The sequence below is a fragment of the Ischnura elegans genome, chromosome 9 (genome assembly GCF_921293095.1).
Source record: "Ischnura elegans chromosome 9, ioIscEleg1.1, whole genome shotgun sequence".
Lineage (NCBI taxonomy): Eukaryota > Metazoa > Arthropoda > Insecta > Odonata > Coenagrionidae > Ischnura > Ischnura elegans.
The window spans coordinates 17,689,413-17,712,635 of NC_060254.1; the positions used below are offsets into that span (position 1 = coordinate 17,689,413).

Below are 23,223 nucleotides of genomic sequence, written 5' to 3' on the forward strand. Positions count from 1 at the left end.
CACAAATCACATGAACAAGTTCTTATACTACAGCGTATATTAATGGAAATACTTCCATGCATCTCCACCGATGGCTTAACAAGTTATCACTCTGCCTCTCCTCCTTTTATAGAGAAAATAACTGTGTTTAGTTGCTACATGCAATTAAAACGGTACGTGGAAATTGCTGATGCAATGATCATGTTAACAAGTTACACTCTGAAACATTTCACCAATCTTGCAGAACGAATTTCGGACACATATGAATGACAATTGGTGAAAAATAACGAAGGTATCTTGAAAACGTTGCATCAACAACGTTCACCACCAGCATTTCCAACAACCCCATCAAATTAATAGACACATTGGAATGATTATCGAATGAAAATCAAAATTCCTTGAAGAAAGAATTACATTATTAGCTAATATGGCTTGAAAACTTAACAGATTATATCAAATAATTATATATATGACTGAATGAAGAAAACACTCACCTGGAATCAGTTCGCGGAAATCGAAAAAACTTGCAATCTTTCGATTGACCACCCCTAACTGCACATTTATCGCGCATTTGGAGGCGTTAAATGTCACTACACTTCCAGAAAATTGTCAATTAACAAACCTTTTCTGCGTTAAAAGCAAAAAAGAACACGGCCCACATCGAGTATGACGACAACAACAACACAGCTGATGGACGGCATGGAACGGTGCGCAATGTCCGTTGAAACGATTCAAAACATAAACACATGTGCGAATGAAAATATTACTTTGCGTTATGTAATAATGTCAAAAATATCAATAAAAATAAAAATACGAATATCTGAAAGTACTTCATCATTAAAATTGAAAAAATATATTTGAGTTATAGCTTACTCCAACTATAGGCGGAGTGGCGGTCGCTGGTACCTCTTCCCCCGGGCCTGATAAACGGCCTTGGCGAAAGCATAAATGAAAATCGATTTCACATGGTGATTATTATTACTATCCATCCATGAGATGTGAGTGAGTGGCGAATGCTATCTTGACCACACGAGAGCCTATTATCCGCAGTGCAGCATTAATTCGAATGATAATTTTGTTCCGTCGGAGCGTCGGGAGCAAATTTAGCCGGCATAATAGAGAGAGAGTTGCAGCATTTCCCAGTGTCAATTACTGTCGTAATTTCAACGGTCTCCTGCACGCATTATGATGCGTACCGCACGTGCATTCCGATTCTAATTTCCTAATTTCTCCAGCCATCGATGGAATTTTCGGGATAAGGCCTATTCATCTCTGGGGTGGGAATCTCCAACCCCGCCGGATGAAAATGTCCCTTTCCGACTTTCAGTCCCAGTCCACTTCTATCTTTTCTTAGGCCTAGTTCATTCATTAATTTCTTTTTAAAAAATTAATTCAAAACGGCCGTCTTGTCGCCCTTCTGGCATACTTTAATCGTTTCTCTTTCGCTCTCAACTGTATTTTTTTCTGATTTCACAATATAGGATCTAAGATACGGTATTTCAGTGATTTTCGAGCAATACATCGCTATTTAAGCCTTAATATCGCATATGATTATTTGAATTAATAAGTCTATTTTCGATATTAATACATTTACAATAATTTACGCATGAATTAGTTCACTTCTATTCCTTCGAGCTTGGGATTGTACGTGTTTGTTTCCCAACAATTAGGATTTTCATCTGGGGTGGGAATGGCTCGATTAAAATTCAAACTTTCTCCAAAACCCACGATGATCCTATGACTGCACTTGAAACAAAATTTAAGGGATAATAAATTTGTGCCTTCAGCGGTTCTTGGAAAAACAAATAAAACGAGTAGCCTCAAGGAAATTATATGGCTGAAGTTAATTACTAAATGAATCACATTTTTCTTCCGGACGATAGCATTTTAGTTTCCAAATGCATGTTTTGAATTCCCTCAACAAAAAAAAACAAATGGCAAAATTTTCCCTACGTGGACAACAAAAATGACTCGAAAAAAGAATATAATAGTATTTTTTGAATCAAAAAGGTTGTTAAAAAATTCAACCAAATCATGCTTGATATAATGGATGTTCGACTTATTGAAATTAAAGTAGAATAATTGTGAAAAAGTGCAACTACCTTTTATTTCAATCGGAGGTTATTAAGTGATTGGAATCTACTGAAATGCTACAAACAGTTATTGGATATTTACTGCTTATCCTTGATAAACCTAATAAGTCGATTAAAATCAGTAAAAAATTGTATAAATTGAATACATTACGCACCATTTGTACCTTGAAGATGATGTAGTACCATCGAAACCTGTATTGGAATAAATTTTATAATCGTGGAAAATTGCAAGTGAAATCCCCTATTTTACACAAACATTATTTTTCACTACAATTTCAACGAAATTAAACCTGAACTGGTTTGGGTGAGTCAGTGAGCTCACTGGAACAGCAAGTTATTGGGCCTGCGGTGGGGGAACTCTGATAATAACACGCTTTTGCTGACTTCAGCTTCGTGGTCAGTCGATTTTTCCCCAACTCCTAGTCTTCTCCTAAACGCTAGATTCAGTCGCTTCCGCGCGTCAGCTCGATACCCTCCGGTTATAAAAAAAGAACATCTGGGGTGTCATTTCCATTCCCGGGCGTCACTGTTTGCGAAAGCACATTTCAACGAGACGATGGGCTGGATCGTCCTCCAGATTTTCCCCTTAGGGCCCAACTCCCGTGTCAGTCAATCCGCACGGACTCAAAATCGCATTTCCGACGCTCATCTGTAAACAATGGAATGCTGGTCGTCCGGGACCTCCAACCATGGCCGACTTTCTTGTATTTTTAATGGAAAATGTGCGAAATTCGATTGATAATTGTGCAATTTGAAATGAAAATACCGTCGTATCGGATACAAGTAATTTATTTTCCATGATGTCATCCTACGAATGATATGATCTAAGAAAAATAAATCTGTATGTATTTTAATGGTGCGCAACTCTAGAGGACCTTCTCAAGATGGCCAGATGCGCAATTTCTTGGTTTCACTTGGCAAGGAGGTATCTTCATTCTATTGTATACTGTTTAGTGATTTCTCAGGCTTATATGCTCCGCGATGAAAACTCCAGCAAAGTATGCGCCTTGTTCCTACAATGGGAGACCATTGTATTACGTGGAAGCTCCGATGTCTAAAATTTCTATTTTTCTTACTTCCTAGCGTTATCCAAGGAAAGGCGGTGGCCAGGCACGTAGCCAGGGTTGGCTTTGGGGGCTTATCCACTTCCCCCACCCCGAATTTTTTCCCCTTTAGCGGCTACCCGCCATGCATGCTATTGAAAGTTGTAGACCAAGAACGGAATCTCAGGTCCAAAATTTTCTTAAAACCGAATAATATCAATTACTACTTGCAGTGCTTTTATGTTTAAATGTTTTTCAATAAATCAGGTAGATTAAGGAAATAAGCGTGTATGGAGCTCAAATTATAGTTACTATGGCTGTTTCGCGAAAAACCAACGAAAACTATAAATTTTAGCTGTGTGCAAATGAAATGTGTCTTTAATAAAATGTATGAATTTCCGAGGAGTGAAAATTGACAAAACATTTGATAGTGTAGGCAACCCACACGCTAGCTAAGTACCCCCGCGTAGCATATTTTCGGCGTAATGCCTGGCGTTGGTTGATCTTTCAGTCTGCGACTGCAAAAATGGTTCTTTCGTATATTGGGCTCGGAAAATTTCTCCACCCCTTGTATTAGAACTTTTCTGTTTCTTTTCCCGGGGACAAGGAGACGTTTAAGGATTGGGATGGAAGAGAAAGGGGTGTTCCGAACGTTTGTTGAGTTTGGTGGAAGTAGGGAGGCCGGACGTCCGACATGTCCTGCTGTGTTGTCAATAAGTGAGATTGATGCCGGCTTTTGTATACGACGACTTTTATACTACTATAAATATTAAAATAATGTGTACGACATTAAATGGCAATACCTTAATTTATAGCTTACAATATTCAGCGACTTCATTAATACCACTGACATGGTCAAAAGCGATGCATTTTCCTTAAAATTAGAGAATTTTTTATTGTTCTTAGCAGTCGATAAGATAACCAATGCGTTGTCAGGCTCATTGTCAAAATGTAATGGTTTTTTTACTCTAAACGTCGCGTCCTGATTTTGAAAATTTGAGTTTTGATCAGATACACAGGGTGGAATAAATACTTCTATCTTGATTGCTGTGCCCGTCTGTATGCATATTGCATATCTAGTCCACCCTAGGGCTTCCCTCCCCAGTGCAATCTGGACTCTTGTTCGCCTTTCTCCCGCCGGAGGGCGCAGCGGACGCCACCGGCAGCTGGCCGTCCCCTCAATATTAAACTCTTTCTTTCCCTTTCACTCCGTCCTCGTCCTTCTCTCCGCCAGGAAGAGTTGGCATCGGATAAGATTAAATCCTTCGAACGGATATCGATCGCACTGCCTGCCGGAGAAAACGGGAAAATTATGTGGAGCACAATACAATACATACGTATCATCAGAGCATTTCAAGTCAGCCTCGCATCCATAATTTTTTCTATTTCTTAGGATTTGAGGGGTGCAAATCCCCATGAGATGTTAGGAAGACACATTCTTAATATCCTTCTCCGAATGCAATCCCTCCCCCGAAATGTACCTACCCCTCTGCAAATGAACCCAAATCGAATATTATTTCTGGCTACGATCTTATTTCTTCCATATATCATATCTTCAGTCTATATCCTCTCCTCACTGAATTTTTTTCTGGAATCTTTTGAGATTTCCTGATACATTTCATTCAGCGAGGAATGAACAATGAAAAATATTTTTAATGATAAAATTCGTTATATTAAGTTTCAGGTGCCCGAGTTTGTATCTTAAGGACCCCATAGCAATTCTAAATATATATTATATATTTTCAATCATTTAAATTAATTAATTTTGATGTCAATAAAATTAATTCTGAGTAAGTCGCTCGATTAATCTTCCCGCATTACAATTTCGTCGTGCGCCTAACTGATATGCTTCCCACATCACCTCTCGCAATTTTTAGCTGTGATTGCCTTTCTCTCCGATCTATATCACCCAAAATAAGGGTCGACGCATCATTGAAAAAGAGATTACGTCATATTTATTCATCAATGATAACGGATAAAGAGATTCTTGGTCAGATTTTATGAATTTCAGCCCATTACGCGTCGTTGGTTGGAAGGAAATAGCCGACTGTTTGGGAAACGTGTCGTCCTGCGTGCATTCCGAATGAAGTGGGCAGCTACGCTCTCGGCGCGAGAAGTTATCTTATTTGAAAAGTCTCCTGCTCTGTCGCGCAGCCTGGCTCCGCGGATAAAGTTTTGACGCCGCGATCAGAGTGGAAAAAAAGTATCGAAGCGAGAGAAAGGATGCGACATGTTTCCGAAATTTCTCCTGTCACCGACCTTTCCACTCTAAAGCCCTCAACCCGGTGGCGCAGCAGGAAACCATATGGATTGCAATATTGGACGGCGTGTGGTGTTTTGGGGAAAAGGCGAGAAAGTTTCCTTGATCGAACTGTGGGAGTAAACGGACTTCATGGAGGACGCCTCAGTCCGCCTCGCGGAAACTTGAATAGTGTTGCCGCACAGGCACGCACACGTAATTTGCTTCGTGGGGGTTTCTTGAGAGGTGTTCGGGGTGCCTATACTGATATTTTGTCGTCAATACGAACGCATTGGAAAACCATTCACCTCATTCAGTTATTAGCTACATCTGTCGTTTGCCTGGTGCTGAAATCTTAATTCATTTTTTGTTAATGGCATACATTATGAAATTAACTATTTCGAGAAATGAAGTGTCAGATATACATACCTCTAGGCTGGTTATCTCCAGCAGATGCATCTCGTATTCACACTTGCCCACACTTAGTAGACCATTTCTGCATTCTGTTTTTATCCACCCCTTTAATTTAGTGCCTTGAGTGCAAAATTGTTTGAATATCGAAAGTTTCAGGTTAATTGCGGTGGATAACAATTCCTTTGGAGTAGGAATGGAACCGTATAGGCATTTGACTTTTCGGGCTACTGTGCAGAGTGCAGAGAATGCTAACTAAAGTTCCTAGATTTCTATGGATATTTACTATGTGGTGAGGGATTTTTTTCTTGTTACAATGATGGTGAATTTGGCGTATTGAAATGTACATCATTATATGACAGAATTGAAATATTGCTCATCAAATACGCCTCAACTTAATTCAAGTTTCAGAAAAGTATAAGTATGCAATGAAATAGGTGTCAGATTACATTATTTAGAAAAATTAGTTCCTGGTTATTCTATGATTCTTGAGTTAGAGCCTGTCTCGGCCCATGTGAGATCAAAAACCACTTACTGTAATTCAATATTTCAAAATTTGTAATCCTTAGATTGACTGTTGTTGCAATGCATTGAAATTTTTCTTAGAAAGTTTCATCATTAAAAATTTTCCTCACTAATGCCGTATTTTCTTTATTACTTTACAGAATGGAGAGTATGAAGTTGAGAAGGACTATGAGGGGCGTGGTCTTTGCCCTTACGACCCCGATCACAACAGCACTGGCGTTTATAGTGGTGGGTGTTATTTATTTTGTTCTCATAATTATTTCATTTTTATAAACCATCTTGGTGATTGGTGATGTATAATTCAGACAAAATTGAACTTCAGAAATTTCACGTAGCCTAAGTCAAAAATAATTGGAGCATCTTGCCAGTTGTTTGCTGTATGAATGAATGTATTTCATACTCACAGTGTCAGTGGCGCAGCAAGGGGGAGGTTTTGGGGGATAAACCCTCCCCCCCCCCCCCAGAGCTCAGAAAATTTTTAAGTGTAATCAATTTCACTTAATTGGATTAATATTACGTACAGAATAGTGTAAGGATTAATAAAATATCCCTCAGAAGGCCGTAAAACTCACCTTTTTGAACCATTTATCTGAAAAAATTTCTGGGGGAGGGGCCCCACACCTCCCGTTTACCCTGGTGGGTATTCCACACCCTCAGACCCCTAAGTATTAGTTGTGCCTAAAACCCCCCTTACCCTTAATTCCTAGCTGCGCCCCTGCACAGTGTATCCAATTCCTTTGTTATAAATATTTATTTCAAGCGGTGGTATTTGCTTATTTAATCTAATTGATCTTAATTTTTTTTGTTCTTACAGAGGGAGAGCTTTACACTGCCACAGTAGCAGACTTTTCTGGTACAGATCCCCTACTTTATAGGGAGCCTCTAAGGACGGAGCGCTCAGACTTAAAACAGTTAAATGGTGAGTCTTCCGATGGAAAATTGTCCCATTATATGATGGCTGACAAACATTATCATCCTTTGTAAGTGCCTAACTTGATGAAATTTATTCATTTTTTCAGCTCCAAACTTTGTCAGCTCTATGTCGTACAGAGACTTTGTGTTCTTCTTTTTCCGAGAAACTGCCGTTGAGTACATTAACTGTGGGAAGGTAAGAATATTTATGCTACCTATGGTTTTTGTTAATTATTATTACTCAATCATCTTGACTAATTATAATGGGATTACTTAAGTATTTTTCTCTAATTCTATTTTTCTGATGTCATGTAATTTTATATCTTCCTTTTTTTAATGATATTAAAAAATGACTTATTTCCATTTTCAGACTGTTTACTCCCGGGTAGCTCGTGTTTGTAAGCATGATAAAGGAGGTCCGCATCAGTTTGGTGATCGATGGACATCCTTCCTTAAATCCCGCCTCAATTGCTCAGTTCCTGGGGATTATCCTTTTTACTTCAATGAAATCCGTAAGTTAAAGCTTTTAAATTAATCTACAGCCAGTGGTATAGTACCTATATAATGGCATTATTTTGTGATATCAAAGCAAATTTTCCATTCATTACATCAAATGTTATTCTGCGTATCCAAGGTTAACCTTAAAAGTGAAACAGACGTATTTATGGGTGTCTGAATGTTACCCAGAAAAGTCAGTGTCCTGATGAAGCAGCTCGTACATTACATATAAAACTTGAGTTATAAAGGAACTTTGTCATGGTGAATCATATAAATTTACATTTAAATAATTAAAATATTGCATTGTGCTGTAATAAAATAAGTTGAAATATCATTTTTTCATTGGGTGCTGCATCATGTATTTTCAATTATACTTAGTATCTCTATTACCCTAGTATCACACGGAGGTCTGGCACTAATTGTTATAGGGTTAAAAAAAACTCTTACTACATTAGGTCCAGTGCATGGTTGGTCACATCATATTCACTCTTTGAATGACTTTTACTTTGCCAGACCTGGATTCTCACAGCTAAGAAAGGAAAATGTGAAATCATAATTAAAATTTTGAGTTCATAAGATCAGTCAACTCTCTATTATCTGGTTACCCATGTCTGGTAATCAATTTTTTTTCTTCTGTCTAAACATATGTTTTCCCAGGCTCTTATGATGTAATATTCTTTTTTTCAGAGTCTACTAGTGAAATAATTGAGGGAAAGTATGGAGATCGTAAAGCAAAGCTCATATATGGAGTATTCACGACACCAATTAATTCCATTAGTGGCTCGGCTGTGTGTGCTTTTACAATGGAAGACATTCTCGATAGTTTTGAAGGACCATTCAAGGAGCAAGAGACTATGAATTCTAACTGGCTTGCTGTTCCTGTTACTAAGGTCCCAGAACCCCGGCCTGGACAATGTGTGAATGACTCAAGGACACTTCCAGATGTGACTGTCAATTTTGTGAAATCCCATGGTCTGATGGATGAAGCTGTGCCTACCTTCTTTGGATTACCTGTAGTCATCCGGATTAGCATGCAGTAAGTTGCTGTCTCAAAACTTTACCAGTTTTAAGGCTGGTTTAAAAAAATAGCGAAATAAATAATAAATACCATTATCCCATGTTTAGTGCTTCCTATAATTGAAAAAGATTGGTTGCTTATTTTTTTCCATTAACTGTCCTTTGCTCATCTCTACAATCCACTATTGTTCTCCCTTCTTCATTTTGGTATGAGGCCCCTTTCTATTCATGTAGGTACCCCTTTCTCGTTACTCATATTCACTCTTTTTTATCTCCAATTTCAGGTATAGGTTTACAATGATCGCAGTGGACCCTCAAGTGAGGACATCTGATGGGAAGGCTTATGATGTTCTCTTTATTGGAACAGGTATATTTCCCTTGCCTTTCCCTAAGTTGATAACATATGTTTGAAAAGATGTTATTGAAGTTGATTTTACCATTTCCAAAAGCACTTATACATTTTCTTATACAGTACAATAAAGTTCAGCTTTTGATTGAGCCAATCAAAAGATATCAAACCCAAAATTTTATCTTATTTGTAACTTATTCATTTACATCCCAGTCATTAATTCTTATCAAAAACCATTATTTTGTCTGGACCTGATTTGGATACATCTTGGTCCCAAGAACTGTCTTGCAATTCATATATTTCTTAATGCCCATCTTATTGAGCTTTCTTTTCTTTTATAAGGAATTCACATTTGTTAGTTTATTTGTCTTGTCTTGAATCCATTTCATAAGAATACATTAAGCTACATAAAATAGTAAAATATTTTGTCATTTCACAATTAGAATTTTATAAGCTCGTTCCAAAATATCATTTGTACGAACCATAAGCTAATGCTGGTTTTTCTCTATACAGATGATGGGAAAGTAATCAAGGCCATTAATTCAGCCTCCTATGAAACTACAAAGAAGGTGAATCCAGTAATCATTGAGGAAATTCAAGTCTTCCCCATTAATATCGCCATTAAAAATTTGTATGTAGTGCGGATGTCTGATAAAATTGAGGACTCTAAGCTTGTTGTGGTGTCTGATGATGAAATACAAGCAATTAAGTTACATCGATGTTCCAGCGATAAGGTCACATCATGCAGGTATGATGATTTTTTTTAATAAAATATCTAATAATATTTTTTTACCCTTGAATTTCATTTTGAGGAATTGTGGATGATTTTTGTTTGATCCAAGTCATTAAATCACATGTTTCCAATGCTCACTTAGGGAATTCTATACTTAATACAATAACAGACAAACTGTGTACCTTCAATCTTAGATACCTATGATTATTCTCATTATTTTCTAAATCAAGTGCGACAAATACTTTTCAGTAAAAACCCTAATTTTAAGACTACTAGATCCAAAACTTCATTAACTGCATTTTTTGCCTATAGCATATTTTCATCATGTTTCTTTCTGTATTCAATTTTTATAACACCTTATCTGATTGAAGACGTGTCTTTTCCATTCACAAACAGGGAGTGCATAGCTCTTCAGGATCCATATTGTGCCTGGGACCCCCAACAGCAACTCTGCTTGGCTGTGGGTTCTCCAGAGTGGAGTGTCGGAAACCGCTTCATTCAAAATGTCGCCGTGGGAGAGCATCCCATGTGTGCCGAAGGTATTCAACCATTTGTAGTTTTGAGAAGGAGAGAGCCTTTTGCAGTTAGCTCGCTCCTGAACTTCATGATGATTATGTGACTCTAGCCCTTGAGAGAGTAACTGGCTTTCGCTAGCTATATTTATACTTGTGAGGCTGAACAATTCTAATTAGATGCTTGGCGAATGATTTCTCAGAATTTGCTGAATTATGGCTTGGAATTTTTGAGTTATGGCACAAACAGCAACTGACTGGTATTTTTGGGTCACATAAGACCAGTTTTGTGCATTCCATTTTGAATCCTCTTAACTTGAAATAATAACATTTAAAATAATAACTAGATTGTCTGCAGGCATTTCTTTAGTTTTTTTTTCTTTAAAAACATAGTATATCTATATATTAACACATAGTTTTATCACCAAATAGCTTAGATTTATCCTTACATGATTATGAGTGTTCATGTGAGAGTTGTGAAGATTAACCTTGTGATTTTCTTGCCCATCAGCATGCAATGAAACATGCATATGACTGATCAAGCTTTTGTGTGATCTAATGCTTTAATTGTATGAATCACTCTTGCAGCACAAGTTCCAGCCGCTGTTCATGTAGAGACTGCTAGTCCAAGTGGTGAGTTCCCCTTTGAGCGTCCTTGTGTAGCACAAAATCTCATATGTCTGAACTGTACTTACACTTTATATAACGTCATTCGGCTCATCAAAGCAAGTTTTCAAAATTCTGAACATTTTATATATATTCAATCAATAATCGTTTATGCCTTCCACGTCTCTTAGCGTTTTTTGCACCCATAAGACATGTCATGCACAGGCAATTGAATGCTTTTGTTGCTGTCTTTGGATGTGTGTGTTTTTGTGGAATCTTCTTGTTCGTATATCAATTATCAAGCTAGCCGCTCCTATTTTTTTGCAGTTCCTGCTAACTTTTCCAGAATGGACTCCTGACTTGACTAATATTTGTTTTGAAATTTCCTACAGATGTTCCGGCAGTCACTTGTCTCCCGTGTGTTTGCCCGAGATGCATTGAACCAACAGAAGTTAATAGCTCAAAAGTGGCTGCAATTGTTGGTCAGTGTTAGAGGAAACAATTAATATCATATCTCACAACACCATTCGGGACTAATTTGGACTTTGGGAAATCATTACTAATGACGCATTGATTATTTTCCCTTAATTCTCTATCGCTTAACCTCTAGCCAACCTGGATGTGGTATTTCAAGATGCATGCCCATTCTTTCAGGACTACCTACCAGATGGATGTAGCTGCAGAGACTCAAACAGCAACATAATCTGCTTTTAGCGTTCTTTTCTTCTTTCAGTACTTTGCACCTCTAAGCTGCTTTACTCATTGGGGGAGGTCATTTGATACTCAAATTAGTTCCTAAAGAATACTAACCTTTTGTTGAAAATATTCTTGGTAACTTGGACTCAAAATCTCATTCAAATATGTGCATAAATGTTCTTAGCAAAAATGATGTAAATGAGGACCCTATTTAGATTAATCTCTTCTTTAAAGCTAGCAATGAAGGAAGTGTGTGCTATCTCAATACTGTGACATGGAGCAGTTTGAAGAAAATTTCTCACGTTTGACAAAAAGCTGCTCGTATTAATTTTTTAACAGTGGTGGAGACTTCTTGGGAAAAAAGTGATGGATATGTCATCATGTAGTACATACATACTTCTTGGTCTTAGTCTTCAAAGCAGTTTTTATTTTTGCATGATTTAAATTGATTATTTCATGGTGTGGGGAAGCTAATCTTCTAGTTCTCTGTAATTAATTAATTTTTGAACTTAGAACAGCTTCTTTTTCTTACCACAAACTCATTTTTAACCTCAGGTTATTGTTTATTTTGTGAATTATAGGGTCCTCTCTTTCTAAATTGCATATTTTTCTAGTTAATAACTTAGACAACCTTTCAGGGTTGTGATGTGGAATTTCACACAGTTTTCCTTCACATAAGTCAGCCACTTGTATCATACTTTTGAGAGGAGCATCATCTTCAATACCACCACCAAATGTGTTTGTGTGTTGGCTAGTGATCGATTCAGGGGAAGAGAAGTGCCCTCCCCAACCAGTAGCGGATGCAGAAAAAACTCAAGGGGAGGGATGCAAAAGATATCTTGAGCTACCTTTAATTTTGTCGTAATGGCAAATAATTAAGTGACATGCAAAGTTAAAGAGAGTTCCATTTAAACTGATTATTCACATGTACAAGACAATGCCATCTAATGGTGTAAAAAAGTTACAATAATGGTTCTACAATGTTAGGCAATGCGGGCAGCCCCGCAAAGGGGCGTTGCTTGCGCCCCCATATGTATCCGCCACTGTCCCCAACCCCAACTTCCAGAATAATCAACAAAGTGGCAATCTTTACGGTTGCCTTCCAATGAAATTTGTTTTCACCGGCGTTAAAAATTAGTGAAAAAAATTATGGTTATCTAAAAGACACTTGTTTATGCATATCAGACCTCAAACACTCAGAACACCTTTGTCCTCTGGTGGTGGGAATAGAAATATGGCTCATTCTAGCTATTCTCCACTGCTGTGATAGCACAACTTCAAAATGCCACCAATTGGTTGCCTTCTGTGGAGGAAAAATGTGTCAAACATTTTGGGCACCTTGAGGTCCTCACCACCTCAAGGAATAATAAGCTTATTACTATGTTTGGGATCAATATTTAATGCATATCAGTGTAGAAAAATGTTTTTGGTGTGGTTACTTTGTATGCATGTCAATGTCATTAACGTACAAAAAGAATTTCATGGACTGTGATTTATCTAATACAGTTGGTAATGTCTTTATTGACTTCAAGCATGTTGATGCTGAGATACTCCTCTTGATTATTTTTATCGAGTTTGTATGTTTTCACTTCAACCTTATTTATACTACATAACACAACCCTGCATTAGGTATGCTTTGTGTGCTCTTAGTACAACCCGTTTTTAATTTCAATGATTTCTTATTCCATCAATGGCTGTTGGAATGTAAATGGTAGGCATGTAGAATGGATTGTGTTCTGCTACTTTCCATATGTATTTTGTATGCAACATGCATTTTTGAAAAGCATTTTATAATTGAAAATATAAACACATGTCTTTGCATGATATCTGCCATAGCTTCTCTACATAGACTTTTAATTGGTTGTTCAACTCAAACAATGTGTAATTCATGGTTTTCTCAGGGTGACATTTTTATTTCAGCAAAAGAATGACCATATTTATTTTTTTTCTTCAGCAGGAGATCCAGTTCAGTCCCTAGATCCCTTAGTGAATGAGTTTGATCAGGATATCGATAACAATGAAATTTTGATTGAGCTTGCTGAAACCAACATTATACCAAATACCCTGGCAGAGATCAACCAAGCAGGTAAGCCCAGTCCCTGTGTAATAGAGCAATTGTCTGCTTGTGGTTCAATCTTAAAAGGTAGAAAATTAGCCTTTATATAGCACTCTGTGTTCTAAAAATGTGGCATTTCATCAAATATATTATCCATTCTAACCTTTCAACCTGCTTCCTTCATCTGTGTTGCTTGACACTTTCCAACTGTAGTTAGAAGTTATGTATGTCATTCTATGTTGTGACACATTTGGTGGTAGAATATAGACACGGCTAATGCATGATCATATTTGGAACCATTTGAAATCAAATTTTAAAAGATTTTTTGATACATGGTTAAGAGATTACTTCCTGGCTGAGCATTATCTGCATTTAGGGCAACTCATAAGCAATTGTGTAACGATCCTAAGAAAATGCTTTGGTTATCATAAATGTTGGGGAAAAAAGTAACGGCTGCAAAGCTAATGCAATCAAAGTGGGTTTTCTTGTCAAATTATCCCGAAATCCTGTTGTTCAAGGGCTAATAAGGTCCAGATATAATCATTTGACTCAAATCAACCCATATTCTTTGTAAGGAAGTTAATTACAAAACTGAATAAAATGAGGTGGAAGTGGGGACTGGCAACTAACTTAGGCATTCAAAACTCTCATATTATGCAACTAAATTGTTTGTTATTCTTATACAGGCTAGTGTCCTCACACCTCCCACCAAACGCTTAATGTGGCAGCTTGTGGAGCATTACCTATGTAGATGTAGATCACAACATGCTGCGTGGAAATTTTGGCTTGATCTAGTTTTCTCCAGCATTTTAGCTATATGCAAGGGCTAGTTCCAAGTGAGAGGCTTGGATATAAGCTTTGGTTTAAAAATTGCAGTGGATGAAATGGCTTCAAAATCTCTTTAAGTCTACAAACATTATTTGAGTGCTTCAAAGTAATCTTCAACCTAACTGTAATGTGTTCCAATAAAATATATGTTTGTTTTGCCCCAGATGCAAGTTTAAATTTCCTACCAGACCCCCCTGTCACTAGCATCAAGAACCACCCCTACTATTTGTGATGGTCTATTGTGATGTGTATCTAAAAATATAGGAACTGTGCACCAACTCTGGGGCTCCTATATAAAGGTGCACTAAAAATACAGGCACCAACTCTGAGGCTCCTATTACTTCTGAAAATAATTGTTCCTCCACACTTCACGTCATGCACTTTTTCCATTTTCAAATGCACCATTTCACTGATTATGCACCCTTGCATTAATTGTCATGTGAAATAATTGTCTTGCTCCTAGAATCAAAGAGCCTTCATCTCTCCAGGATTTTGCCGTTATGGCTTCTTGGAAGCTTTTCCTCTCTCAATTAGTCATTCTGTGTGGACAACAAAGACACTACACCCAGCACCATCAACTTTCATAATATTGCAATCAATGGGTATTACTGATCCCTGATGATGCAATCAGCACATTGGCCCTAAATTCCCTTTGTCTTCTGGTCAATGATTTCTTTTTCACAGGGCAATAAATTTTAATTCCAAAGCAGTTCACTTGGTAGATTTCAAATAACAATGGATTGGGTTGAATATTTTTTTCCAAATTCATCTATTGAGCTCAAACACAAAATTTTTTCTCAAATATCAGTATTAAATATCAAGTAATTTAATGCCCCAATAATCTCAAAACATGTGATTAAAATCTTTCGGTATTTTCTCCAGCCATGAATTACTTCGTACCCTACATCCACGTACTTTCAGTTATTGATGGAGTATGACTATGTGATTGCCAGTTTAACTGAAATGAACTGAAACAATTTCCGACAGAACATAAATTTTATTTTTGGTAACACTTTATTCAATGACGAGTTTGAGTAATTGTATGTCTAACCATTTGAATAAATTTTGGTAAAAAAAGCAAGTTACTATATAATATACCACCGTCATTTCGAAGCCATTCGAGGGAACATTTTATTTTCTTCCTCGATCATCGAACACGCTTCATTATTATTTAAAATTTGAATTTTCTAGTAGCCCAACCCTAGAAGTAACCAGTTAGCTCTGTGAAAACATTTTTGATACATACCTTCCTGTTTTCTCTTATTGTGAATGTTATTTGACTTAATAACTTGGCTCTTCATGTATGAATTTTTTCAATAGGTGTGTATAAATTGAATGCTCAGCTGGTGGGTATATCATTCATGTATTCATTATTTTGATTTAACCAAATATGTACCTCAATAACCATTGAATAAAATTATCCAAATCTTTTCAAATAATATTACTAACTTATAAACTCTTTAAATGTGGTGTGCATGCTTACTTGTTCTAATAATAGCTACATTTAACTTTCATGTTATCTCTATGGCTGCTGGTTTTCCATCTTATTCATGACTAAGTTCATTCAGTTAGTGCTACTAAGCACTCTATTTGGTATCATGGCTTATTGTGGGAAGAGTTTCGACATAGCATTTTTTCAACAAAAATTTCATACATGAGGATGATTGAATTAAGTTTCAAACTCTTAAATTTTAAATGTAAAATCGCAATATGAGGAAATTTTAACTCCAATTGTGATTTGATTGATTATTTAACTTATCTTTACATAACTCACACCATTCACTAAAACTGCTTTCTTATCTTTTTTGCCCAAAGCTTTTTCGGAATGATTGAAATCGGAGGAGGCACATGGGAGATGCATCTTATACTTCACTTTCTTTACTCACTAGCATATTAACTTGAAAAATACTGAATAATGCCCACTAGTAGAATAAGGAGAAACTTTATGCAAGCAGGCTTGAAGGGACTGGGCTTACTCCATATCTAAGCTTACGTGGTACATCTGATCATCGGGAAAATATTTATGTGACAATTTAATTACTTGCAGTATAACGTCAGTAATTAAATCCCCAATAATAAAATTTACCAACTAATTTTATTTTAATAATCTTAATTGTTTTTTTATTGATCTTTCCAAACTAAGGCCTAATTTTCATTATTTTGAGAAGTGCTTTTATGATATTTCACTGTGGATATGTTTAATGTTATTTTTTGCATAGTGTTTTTTTGAAGTTTTTTATAAGTTCTGCTTTAACACAAATTATTACTAACGTCATTAACAAGTTGTGTGCTTCCAGATAAGTGATAGCCTGTGAATGGGATCATGCAAGTTTCCATGAAAAAAAATCAAACATTTAAAAAGCAATGCTGTTTGCTTCAATAAACATTTGGAATTCAATTCTGAGTGGTTTTCTTTTGGTATTATCAAGCCATGGTGATATTCAATCAATGAATAAAATATTATGTTAAAATTGGTTCCATCATTATTAAATATTTCATTTTCTTAGTGAAATCTTTTCTTATTTTTGAAGGTACCTATATAGCAATATATATACACATTTTTAAAATTAAGATAACTGATTTTTTTTTAATGGAAGCATATTTTTGATCCCCAGTTTTTTTCATCCAATGAGACAATTTCCTCCATTGCCTTGGTTATTACCCGCATTAAAAAACAACTTGGATAAAATAAGTGATCATCTCATTCAAATAAGCATCCCTTTCAGTTGCATAGCCGTGAAATTCAATGTTGATCCTGATAAAGGATTTTAATTAAAGACGCTCTGGAGACAATAGTCCTCACGACAAAATTATTTGGGTCACAGTGGTCCCTATCAAATAAGTTGCTTTGTGACATTAATACTAAATGCGTACCTACTCAGAAATCACTTTAAGTCAGTAGTTGTGTAACTAATAATGGTGTCTAAAGCACTAACTTGGTAGTTACATATGCATCAGTATATGGTTAGATATAGTCATGCATATGCATAGTGGTAGAATTTTAGAGGGTCCATGGCAGATGTCATTTATAGACATCAATTTCGAACCAAAGCAGACCAAGTTGTCTGATGTAGTTTCATAATGACACAAAGGTGTCAAATGTTTATCATGTTTTCCAAAAATTAAATTGACATTGCTTAGCTATGACAAAATTGTTTTCTTTCCCCTAAAATTTCTCTTAATATTTTGTTTATGCTGAACTTAAGCCATTTCCCTTGGAAGAAAGATACTGCCTGTTTTCTTTATAGACGGGTCAATATTTTAATTACTTTCATTGTTCTTATAAATTTCAGTATATTAGAATTAGTGAAATTATTAATTTTATTTCTGTCCATTTTCAGTCTGTATATTTTTTTATTTTGTTTACACCCTGTTTCCATTTGTGAGAATTTATGTTGGCATTCCACAAAAATAGCTCATCTGAAGGTTTTTATGAAAACAGCAACAAAGCTTATTTTTCGCTCATTTATTGCCAAAGAACAACGTTTTCAAATTCTTTTGAGTATTACCGCAATGAAATGACAAATTTGTTGGAAAAGGTAACTGATGATATTTATTGATACCAATAATATAATATGGTAAACATTGATGAATGTGCAAGAAAAATTTTGTAATACTGGGGGGTATGTTTAGAGAAAATTGATTATTTTGTAAAACCATGGTTGGTTCTTTGAAGCTTGCTTCTCATGTTGATTTCATACCAGCCTTGGGTTAATTCTTTACAAATCATGTCGATGGGTTACAAATTGAGGCTTGAAAAAATACATTTTGAATTGTAAAAAAAAATAAAGATTTAAATTTTGCAGTCAAGGCACGAGTTTACATTAACAATTAATGCTGCATCTTCCTCAATTTTTTCATTCAATAAGCCAAATGATTAAAGTTTTATTTCATCATGGTTTAATTTTGGGAATGTTGGAAATTAATTAATTTCCTGATATTTTTTTGTTTTGCTTTTCAATGTGTGCAATTAACTAGCAGCTCTATTGAATTAGGTGCTTAAACAGGTAGTCTAACTGTTTTCAAATCTATTTATATTTACACTGTTGTTAACTTCAATTTGAACCATAGGTCCTAAGCTTCATGCATCGCAGGAGCGCCTTTCTACATATACGACTGAAACTCTCGCAATTGCCGTGGCAACTGCTTGTGTAGCGGCCTTAGTCGTGGGATTTGTGTCGGGATTTCTATTTTCTAGAAGATGCCGAGCGGAGGAGTACTCATCTTCCCCAAACTACCATGATATGCCTTTTCCAGATCAGAGGCATCAGTTAAACAGGTAAATGGCAAACTTATTGTAGGAGTACATACATTTACTACAGAACTTTTGGAGTGTTTCATTGATTTTTTTACTGCTAATAAGTACCTACAACTAATTAACTTTCATTGAAAGGATTTGCATGGTTTAGTGTGTATTTATGCAAACTTCAATTAGGAACACAAATACAGACAAGTAATTCATTAATAAATTAACATTAGAAATTATGTTGATCCTTATTTAATTTACTCTTAACTCTCTGGGTTGTTGCACACTATACACTTTTGTTTGCAATTTTTTCAATGCTTTTAAGTGGAAACGGTCTTTTTCACATTAACAATAACTGTAATTGCTTGATATGTAATGGTTAACTTATTCATCAAGAATTGATCATTATTTGAAAATCTGTAAAACGTAATAGACATGTACAGCAAAACACTTATAACCTCTCTTTATGTTTTAGGGAAAGCAATTACTCACTCTAGTAAAGATTCCATTATTAAGGAGCAACTGCTATAGAGAAAAGACTTAAGTAAATGAATAATATCTTCTTAGTTTTTCACTTTTTCAATGGTTTCTTTTGGTGTGTTGTTCTTAGTTATGTAACTAAGGGTGTGCAAGTACAAAATCAAACTTTCTCCATTGATTTTTGCTATTCAATTTTCTTTTCTTGATTGAGTATGTTTTCAATCAGTAGATTGAATTTACACAGCACTGTTCGGGTGGGTCACTGATTTATTCGAATTTCACAAGTTCATTTATATGTATAAACAATGAGAAGTGGAAGTTGATTCAAGAAATTCTGTCAGGTCGCAATGTGTGACCTCGTGAAAGATGAAATAATTAGATTCCAAAGTAGGTCCTGAAAGAAAGTATTCAAAGTCATAAAATCTTGACCAAAAAAAAGAATTCCTTGAAGTTGAGTCAATGCAAAAACATTCAAAACCAAAAATGAAGAATGAATGAGAATGATATCATTTTCCAAAGACTTGGGAAGTGTATATCCTCCTTGCATTCGGAGCAAATCATATGCATTACTGGCCTCCTTAAAATTAGGTAGTTCAGAAAGTATTATACAAGATAAACTGTGCTGTAAAAGGAATGTTCAAAATCATCGTGGGTTAGGAGCAGAGGTGTCATGGTGCCGGAACGCCGTTTATAAAAGACATAATATTAACAAAAATAACACTTTTGTCAACTTTGCTGCCTCAGAATTTCTAATATAATACATTTGTAACCAAAACAAAAAAATTGCAATAAAATGTGAATAATAATTTGTAATAAAAGAACAAAGAGTAATATTTCACTTCTAAAAAAAGTATAGGGAAGTGCACTCCGGCACTACTAATTTTGCCATGACGTCAATGGTTAGGAGAGAAAGTTCTTTGGGAGGGTAAAGTGGAGACCATAGAGTGGTTGTATACTGAAGAGATGCTGGAAACATGGACGGAGGGAAGGATGTTGGGTTGGGGAAGAAGAGTGAGGAAGTAAATGGGGCTGTTGAAAAGAAATAGTGTTAATAGACCTTCATGCCAAACTGAACACTTAGGGAATGGGTATATACAGGATTGATCGTTAGAATCAGGGAGGAACATGAAGCGAATGAACTAACTTAATCCTTGAAAATACTGTAACTCTCTATGTAAGCCCATAACCGTAAAAAAAATCATTGTAATTCATTTAGTCCATGAATCATGCCCTGGATTAATACTTACATCCTGCAAATTTGACATGCAGTGTGACTGATAATGGAGTAGTACTTGTCTTTCACTTTTTCAGGGAGGGTATTGAGACCCTCTGTGGCAGGTCAAGTCTTAAGGGCCATTGTTTACTGTCTAGTTCACCTTATATTGGCTACCAAGCATTCTAAGCAGCATAGCAATCCATTATATGCATATTAGTGGGTGTGAATGAAAGTAAGCATAAGGTGGCAACAGGGATGCCGGCCTGCAAAAATTATTGGGGGGGCCCTAACCGGGGATCTTGCCCCGGGAAATTTTACAAGTAGTGAGTTTTAAAATTCATAAGCATTTTAGAAGAGTCATATGATCAACATTAGAACCCTGATAACTCGAATCTTGATATTTGGACTCTCCGGGGAAAATCAGCAAGCCTGACACATTTTTTCCTCACACCCATAACGAATTTTTGAGGGGACTCGGGCCCCCTCAGGCCCCATGGAGTCGGCGCCACTGGGTGGCAATGGCTATCCCCATGCTTTATGTGCGCTGTTGGTAAAAAAAAGTCGTATGTCATGGAAATAGAATATGATAGATGAGAGGATTTTAGGTAATAATAGAGGTTTTCTATCTCCATCTAAAGAGAGAAGGTTGGTTTCAGTAGCAGAGCATAAAAGAGATTTTTTTAATTGTAGTTTACCCATCTAAATTGTCTTGAGCATAACTTAGAGCTGAATGTAAAAGCTTGGAGCCATATAGGATCATAGGCTTCCCTGCCAAAAACGTTTCAGGTTATCCATGGCCTGCATTTCCATGCTCGACTTGGGTATCATGATCAGGGCAGATGAGTCACATGCAATTTAAAGTGATAGTGTTCTATGTATTGATACAACTCAAATTCCTATGACATGCTGCATTGGCTTGTGTTCTGCCTCGATTGAAATAAGACAAGAACATTTTTCAGTGCCAGTGTTCAACTGAAAACTGAGATAATTGGAGTTCCTCTTGACCCCACAAAGTTTTTGACTATGAAGATATGTCAGGCTTCATTTATGCAGCGTGTCGATTGCATCCCTTATACAACACATCGACCCAATTAGAAATTCATACTTTTAAAATTGAGAGTAAAGTGACAAATAACATGATTCTTATCGATTTTCAAATCTTTTTTTCTAAATTATTGCTAAAATGCCCCTCAACTCTCGTGTTGCTGAGAGCATTTTGTGATACTATAAAGTGCACTTCATATTTTCTGGTGACATCTTAAAAGAACTTGACATTAAGTGAAAAAGGTATTTCACTCAGTAGAGGAACATTATGATAAATGGCTTACTTAGGTTGGGATAATTGAAAGGGAATACATTTTTTTAAATTATTAAAAAGTGACAGCTTTATCATTGGTTTATGAACTTAAGATTCATTTGGTCAGGACAAATTTCTTCCAAGACAAATAAGTAGCATCTTAGGGAGGTCATTTTATTCTTTAAATGCGTAAAATGAAGTCAACAAAGGAAAATTTCAATTCATCTATGTTGCGCGCTTTTAATTAGCATGTTTTCCGGATAAGTGGTTTAAGAAAAAAGAATGGAAGGAGACACCAGTTCCTTTTTCCTGGGTAAAAAAATTTGATTTGATCTTACCAAGGAGGATATGCCTTCATCTTTATCATTTGCTACCAGAGCATTTTCCCATCATGGTTTATCTATGAACAGCTGTTTGTAATTCATTCACTGTAACTCTTGAAATTTAAATAATATGTGTTCGATTTGCTTCTATACTGCCTTGTTGTTTACCTCAGCATATACATTCTTTAGCATGCACACTTGTAGTTTGTCTATGCAGCTAATGCTGAAAAACTTTACTTTGGCTGTGTTCTATCACTTATGAGCTAGTAGTAACTGACATTGGAATACTTGCACACCTCTAGTTTACTTGCTGCTACTTATCTTTTTGTTTCTGGGACTTTTTTAAATGCCAGCTGCTTCTCTAATTAGAGCCATTAGAAGAATATATAGCTCAGTCATAATTTCAATTGCCATACTTCTGATGTCTGATCTAAGAACAGAGAGAGGTGCCAAAACTTAGTTCAGAATGCCCCCAGTTTGTTGATGCATTCATTCCTGTTTGTGTGCTACATATCTCTAGTCCATTCCTTATATTTTTCTAACATTACTAATTGGGCTGTAACTTGATTGTATGTGGGTCAATTAAATTAAGGTAGAACCTATTACTGCCATACTAGCAGATTTCATTCCTCTATGAAGCTAAATTATTCAGTTGCTTGAAAGTTGCCCAAGGGTGAAATAACAGTTCAAAAACTGAGTACTCTTGCGGCCTTAATTATTTGAGTTGATACCAATCTGTCAGTCACTTGTATGGCAGTATAACATACTTCTGGTCTACCATCTTGTTGCAGGTAAGGCGAGTAGAAATCCATTTGTAGCACGGTGATGTTCCTAGTGCAGCCAGAACATTAGCAGATGAGGTGATTGATTTCTGTATAAAGTGCCTGCTTCTCGCTAATAAAAAGTGGCTTAGGAACTGCAATCGGAATGTGAATTGTGCATGTGTAATTATCTGTGATATTGTAGAGCTCATGCTGTACGTTGGTGGTTATACAAGATAGATCAAGTGAGACTTAGAAATTGTGTAACCAATTGTCTGTCAAATTATATATTTCCAAAGGAAAAAATGTGCATATTTGTGTATATATAGTACATGAATGTATGCACATTTATACCTCTGGGAATGTTTTTAATGTTTTTTTGATCTTCGCATCTTGTTTCATG

General features: G+C 36.0%; 1 protein-coding gene across 10 annotated transcripts in view; it reads left to right on the plus strand.

Moving 5' to 3' along the window:
- LOC124166112 (semaphorin-1A-like) overlaps positions 1-23,223 on the plus strand; it is a 915,056-nt gene that overhangs the window by 889,923 nt on the left and 1,910 nt on the right. For 2 of the 10 annotated variants that reach the window (XM_046543761.1, XM_046543763.1), the window contains 12 exons: positions 6,431-6,518; positions 7,105-7,209; positions 7,310-7,398; positions 7,573-7,714; positions 8,388-8,736; positions 9,002-9,084; positions 9,580-9,814; positions 10,196-10,338; positions 10,900-10,944; positions 11,310-11,399; positions 13,568-13,699; positions 18,569-18,776. In XM_046543761.1, coding sequence (XP_046399717.1) covers positions 6,431-6,518; positions 7,105-7,209; positions 7,310-7,398; positions 7,573-7,714; positions 8,388-8,736; positions 9,002-9,084; positions 9,580-9,814; positions 10,196-10,338; positions 10,900-10,944; positions 11,310-11,399; positions 13,568-13,699; positions 18,569-18,776 — 1,709 coding nt within the window. Of the gene's footprint in view, positions 1-6,430; positions 6,519-7,104; positions 7,210-7,309; positions 7,399-7,572; positions 7,715-8,387; positions 8,737-9,001; positions 9,085-9,579; positions 9,815-10,195; positions 10,339-10,899; positions 10,945-11,309; positions 11,400-13,567; positions 13,700-18,568; positions 18,777-19,218; positions 19,288-22,850; positions 22,920-23,223 lie in introns of all 10 variants that reach the window. The other 8 variants (XR_006866398.1, XR_006866399.1, XM_046543766.1 and 5 more) reach the window with 8 other exon arrangements.